Source organism: Octopus bimaculoides, chromosome 3, assembly GCF_001194135.2.
Source record: "Octopus bimaculoides isolate UCB-OBI-ISO-001 chromosome 3, ASM119413v2, whole genome shotgun sequence".
Classification (NCBI taxonomy): domain Eukaryota; kingdom Metazoa; phylum Mollusca; class Cephalopoda; order Octopoda; family Octopodidae; genus Octopus; species Octopus bimaculoides.
In genome coordinates this window covers 45,851,025-45,856,955 of record NC_068983.1, presented here as the reverse complement: position 1 = coordinate 45,856,955, position 5,931 = coordinate 45,851,025, and the positions used below count along the sequence as shown (strand labels likewise).

Below are 5,931 nucleotides of genomic sequence, written 5' to 3'. Positions count from 1 at the left end.
ATATATAAACAAAAGAAAACTTTCCCCGTTTACTGACAATATTTGTAAATTAATCCTACAGAAACTACTTAAACCAGAATTCTTAATATTACATTCAATATTTTATAACCAGAATCAGCTTATATCTACCTGTAGAGCAATCGATTCCCCTAAAACCAGGCTTGCAACGACATACAAATCCATCTCTTGTATTACTGCAAATTCCTTCATATTGACAAGGTTGGCTGCTACAAGGATCCCCTGAAATCGAAGTAAGAGAATTAAGTTAATTCAACGTACATAATGTGGCATTCAATATTTTATGACCAGCTCGTGGCTGTGTGGTAAGACACTCGCTTCCCTACCACACGGTTCGGATTCAATCTCACTTGACCATAGACTTTGACTGAGTAATCTCCCTTTACATCACAATAATCTCGTCACTTTTTCCTGGAATTGTGGGATTTGACTGTTGGATCCGTAAAGTAGCTCACGCAAGGCTTTATATTCTGTACACTGTCAGGCCAGTCACGTTTATAAGTTATGTGCGTGTGAATCCATTACCTGCTTGTAAATAACTGTTTCCACATGTGCGTATATACAGTAATCCCTCATACTGCGGTTCACCTATCGCGGTTCACCTATCGCGGTTCACCTATCGCGGTTCACCTATCGCGGTTTATTATTTAAGCTTACGTCGATTCGTCGATTCCTCCGTGGTGTTGTTTTGCATTTATAATCAAATAAATATTTACAAATTATAAAAACAATATACAGTACAGTACTGTTTCTACCTCGGGGATTTTCACCTATCGCGGGGAGTTTGTAACGTAACACTCGCGATAGTTGAGGGATTATATGTGTATGTGTGCGCGTGTGTGTGCGTGTGTGTGTGTGTGCGTGCATTTGTGCATGTTATATATATATACAGACACACATATATACAATTATATAGATACATAACTTACTGCTCAGGGTTTAAGTGTTTAAGACTTAGAAGAAACGAAGGAGATCACAACTGATAAGTAACGGTAATATAAAATCAAAGACCTTTATCGTAAAATGGCGACACGTGTTAGTATAAAGCAGACAATCAAAGAATATAGAGTCTAACTAGTTTTGCAGCATCACCCTTTACCCGTTTTACTTACAATGATTGGGTATACATTGAAGTTAGGGCAAAATATGAAGATGCCTCTCGATGAGATCGAACCCAATTGAATTTCTTGCGATTTCATTTGTTTTTGCTAACGTTTAACATTTTTACATTTGTGTATAAGTTTAGGTGCATCAGTAAAAATAAACACACAGAATTAGCGTAATTGTTAAGATATATAGTATTACTTACATATAGAACAATTACTTCCTCTATATCCTGGTTTACATTCGCAAGTAAATCCTTTTCTATCTTGCAAACATATTCCACCATTCTTACAAGGTTTCAACGCACATGGATTTTCTAAAAAGACGTTTCATGTACATTGTATATAAATATAAGTACGTACATACATGTATACATGTATACATACATACATACAGACATACAGAACAAAATTAACTGACATCCGAACAATTAGTGGCACAGTGAAAATCTGTAAAACATTGCAAAGATTCTTCATCTGAGATAGTTTAGATGTGTGCACCAACAGTTCAATCAACTCGCCAGGTCAAAAATATATTTACAAACACTGGGAATTTTCTTATTTCAAAAAGTCTTGCCGCTTTGTTAGCGATCGACTTTATCTCCGTTAAGAACGAAAGTAAATCTCAAAGAAAAAATGCATAGATTATAAACCTAATGTACGTCGATGCTGCGGTTTTCGTCCTGGAAGAAATTCCTTTATAGATTTATTTCATTAAAAAACACAGTATACTTAAGGATGGGCGAAATGAAAACACGCCAGAATTGACTGCGAATGCCAAAGATACGAATTTCGCCCGTTTCGGCGGCTTATCAGTGTAACTTTGGTGATGATTTCATTTCGTCTAGCTCTGAAATATAGTGTATTTTTTAACGCAATAAATATATAGAGAGAAATTTCGTGTGCGACAACTGCGGCTTCTGAAGTTTCAATTACAAACATACATGTATTGATAGAGTTTTAACTGTAGAGCCACCTCTCTTGCATAATTCGAATATATATATGTATATATATATATATATATATATATATATATATATATATATTCTATTTTCTGTATGTTTTATATATTTGTTAGTCCTGGTGTTTTTGTTATATATTTGTCTGAATATTTTTTTTATCGTACCTAATAGGAATTGCTTCTGTTTTTAGACTCCACATTTGTATTTTGAAAGTTTCTCCATTCCTTTTAGAGAAACGTTGTCATCTGTTGGTATTGATACATCAATTAAAAAGCATTTTTTTCTTCATGATCTCTGACAACTATAACTGACCTATTGGCCGTAATTTCTCTATCTGTGTGTATTGGAAATCCCATAGTATGGTTGCTTTATCATTCTTCTTGTTGCTGTTGTTAAGGCGGTGAGTAGGCAGAATTGTTTGGTCGTCTAGCAAGATGTTGAGCGGCATTTCATCCGTCCGTACGTTCTGAGTTCAAATTCCGCCGAGGTCGACTTCGCCTCTCATTCTTTCTGGGTCGATAAAATAAGTACAACTGGGGTGTTGGCATCGATATAACCGACTTAGCTCCTCCTCACAAAATTTCAAGCCTTGTGTCTATAGTAGAACGGATTATTATTATTGTTGTTGCTGTTGTTATTAAGGCAGTGAGCTGGCTGAATCGTTAGCACGCTCTGCAAAGTGATTTGCAGTATTTCTTCCGGATTTATATTCTGATTTCAAATTTCACAGATGTCGACTTTGCCGTTCATCCTTCAGGGTCGATAAATTAAGTACAAGTTAAGCGCTAGGGTCGACATAATCGACTAATCCCCTTCCCTCCACCAAATTTCTGGCCTAGTACCTATTGTAGAGAAGATTATTATTATTATTATTATTATTATTATTATCATTCAGGTGGCGAGCTGGCAGAATTGTTAGAACCTCGATCAAACTAGTTAGCGGCGTCTTTTCCGACTCCTTTTGCTCTGGGTTAAATTCCTCGGGTCAACTTTGCTTTTCATCCTCTCGGATAAAACAAGTACCAGCTGAGCACTGGGGTCGATGTAACCGACTTACCCCTCCCATCAAAATTGCTGGACTTCTGCCAAATTTGAAGAGAATTGGCCTTCTCAGGGCGATTGATTTTAAGAGAAACTACCGCACCGAAATCTAGTTTGCTTGATGAAATTTTATACATTTTTAATTACTTATTTTGTCCGTTACAATAATTAGTATTCGCTTTATTATTTGTTTATCATGTATAAGGGGTTCATTTATAATGTTCCCAATCATTCTAAACGTTATCTAGTTTCATGTTTCTAATTTCTTAGTTTAAATTCCAGCTGATATGACGCTAACACAAAGGGGGTAAGTGGGAAAAATCGTTTGTGTATCAGACAAAATGCTTAGCAACATTTCTTATGTTCATTACGTTCTGACTTAAAATACTTTTGGGGTCGATAAAATAAAATACAAATCGAGTACTGATGTAATTAACTTGTTCCATCCTCCCAGAATAGTTGGCCTTGTGCTAAAATATGAAACGATATTATGAGAAAACGATAGTAATATATTGACATTACCAAAGATCTGGATTTTGATTCTTTATTCCTTACATATCTTTCAAAATAGCTACTTACGCTTTTTGAGTATTTGCTTTCAATAAACTTACAGGATTTCCTAAGTCATGCCTATCACAGTTATCAAGCAGTGCAGCAAAATATGAGACGTTTTGTATAAAACTAGACTGACTTCCTTACCTATATCACAATGTCTTCCTCTGAAGCCTGCAGTACAAAAGCAGACATAACTTGTACCACGTTTTGCACAGAATCCTCCATTTTGGCAAGGCTTACTGCTACAAGGATCCGCTGAAGAATAATAATTTCGATTAATTTTAAATAGACTCTGTTGATTACCAATTAATATCAATAGCATGGAAAAGGGGTTTTTATAAAACAAAATTTATAAAATGGACTTTTGATTTTCGAATATGTTTCATATCAATTTTGAATATTTATAGCTCTGTACATATTTAGCATATATATATATACAATCGTATATTCCCATAGAGATGTACAATAGAGATAAGAAACTGATATTCTTATATATACCGGAACATCATGGATATATTCAGGATTCAACCCTGTTACTCGAATACCCTTTTTATACACACCCTTTTTATACACACCCTTTTTATACACACCCTTTTTATATACAAAGTATGGAAGGCAAAAATTGGAAGTAGACACAACAATTCGATTTGTAATGGAAATCATTATTTAAAAAATAGCAATTAGATCATAAACATGATATTTTACCAAATCACCTTTTAAACACACCCTACAACAGCTTTGTCTGAAACACTCGGAGGAAATTACAGACATTTTACTGTGCAAAAAAAAAAAAGAAAACAAATATAACCTGGCAGGTTAATTACTATTAATCATTAGAAATGGAAATAAGACAAAATTAAATTCCATTGGAAACATCGCCTATCAAGATGAATTTTCGAGAGCCTTCATGCATGCATTCTTTAAGTCTATCTCATTTTTGAATTCGATGTCTATTTACAGCGACAAGCGAACATATTGTGTAACACGATTTTTGTCATTGGGTAACAATTGTTCTTTCCTATTTGTTTAACCCTAGAAAGTATGAAAAATGGCTAATATTTCTTTAAAAATTTGCTTTTGTTACATTTATTCAAACCTCAAAGAATCCCTGTCAATACATGGCTATGATGCTTCCCCGCTGCTCTTGCTCATGATCAGAGATGCACATATTATCAGCCACTAAGGAACATATTGTCAGCCACATATTCTCAGCTACATATTGTCAGTCACTAATGGACATGCTCAGGTGGTTAAGGTCAAGCAACTGACAAGCAAATCTGTGGTATTGAGCAGAATGTTTGCTATAACGATATTTCTTTTTCCACAACTCAGCGCTGGATCTGTCTGAAATGTAATGGCAATTCCGTCAGTTTCAAAACATTGATGTCCATATCACAAAAACGAAGTTTGAAGGGAAGAGCAGTCATTTCCTTTGATTTCTACATAGAAGCAAATAGGGAAAAGCACACACTGACCAAAGAAAAAAAAAATTCTAAATAAATATGATAAAAATTTTGCTACACAGTGAAAGCATCAACTTTTCTTGTGGACATTGCCAATTGACTGTTTCGATTTGTAATATGATGACAAACTTATAAACCTTGATAGGTGCAGTTTCTAATCGTGATTTATAGCGTAAAGAACTTTATTGTATATTATTCTCTTTAATTATTGACGACAACAATAATTGTGTAATAAACAGAACTGAAGTAACAGAATACATAAAATAACTCACCGGTTGAACAGTCACGGCCTGTATATCCCAATTTACATGTACAAATAAAATTCGTGCCATTCTTTGAACATTTTCCTTCATTTTTACAGGGTTTACGAGCGCATGGCTCGATATCTGAAGGTAGACGTAATAGAAAAATCTATTAAAAACTAAATATACGGAAAACGAAAATATTTTACTGAAGAAATGAAAAGTAGTTTTCTTTTCAAACATATCAATATTTCGACGGATATCATTATTTTCTTTTATTTATAATTAAAGAAAAAGATACGCAGCGATCATTTTAATCCGTAAATTATATATCTATATCTATATCTTTATATCTATATAATTGTATGTATATGCAATATGTTATAATTATATATATACATACACATACACATACACACACACACACACACACACACACACACACACACACACACACACACATATATATATATATATATATATATATTACATTTACATATATCTAAGTATATATGAGCAAATACATATATGTATGTATGAATGTATG

General features: G+C 33.9%; 1 protein-coding gene across 1 annotated transcript in view; it reads right to left on the bottom strand.

The window, feature by feature from the left end:
* LOC106872297 (neurogenic locus notch homolog protein 2) overlaps positions 1–5,931 on the bottom strand; it is a 72,146-nt gene that overhangs the window by 54,421 nt on the left and 11,794 nt on the right. The window contains exons 5-8 of the mRNA XM_052966735.1: positions 5,415–5,528; positions 3,824–3,934; positions 1,328–1,438; positions 130–240 (exon numbers count right to left, since the gene is read on the bottom strand). Of these exons, the coding sequence (XP_052822695.1) occupies positions 130–240; positions 1,328–1,438; positions 3,824–3,934; positions 5,415–5,528 (447 nt within the window). The remainder of the gene's footprint in view (positions 1–129; positions 241–1,327; positions 1,439–3,823; positions 3,935–5,414; positions 5,529–5,931) is intronic.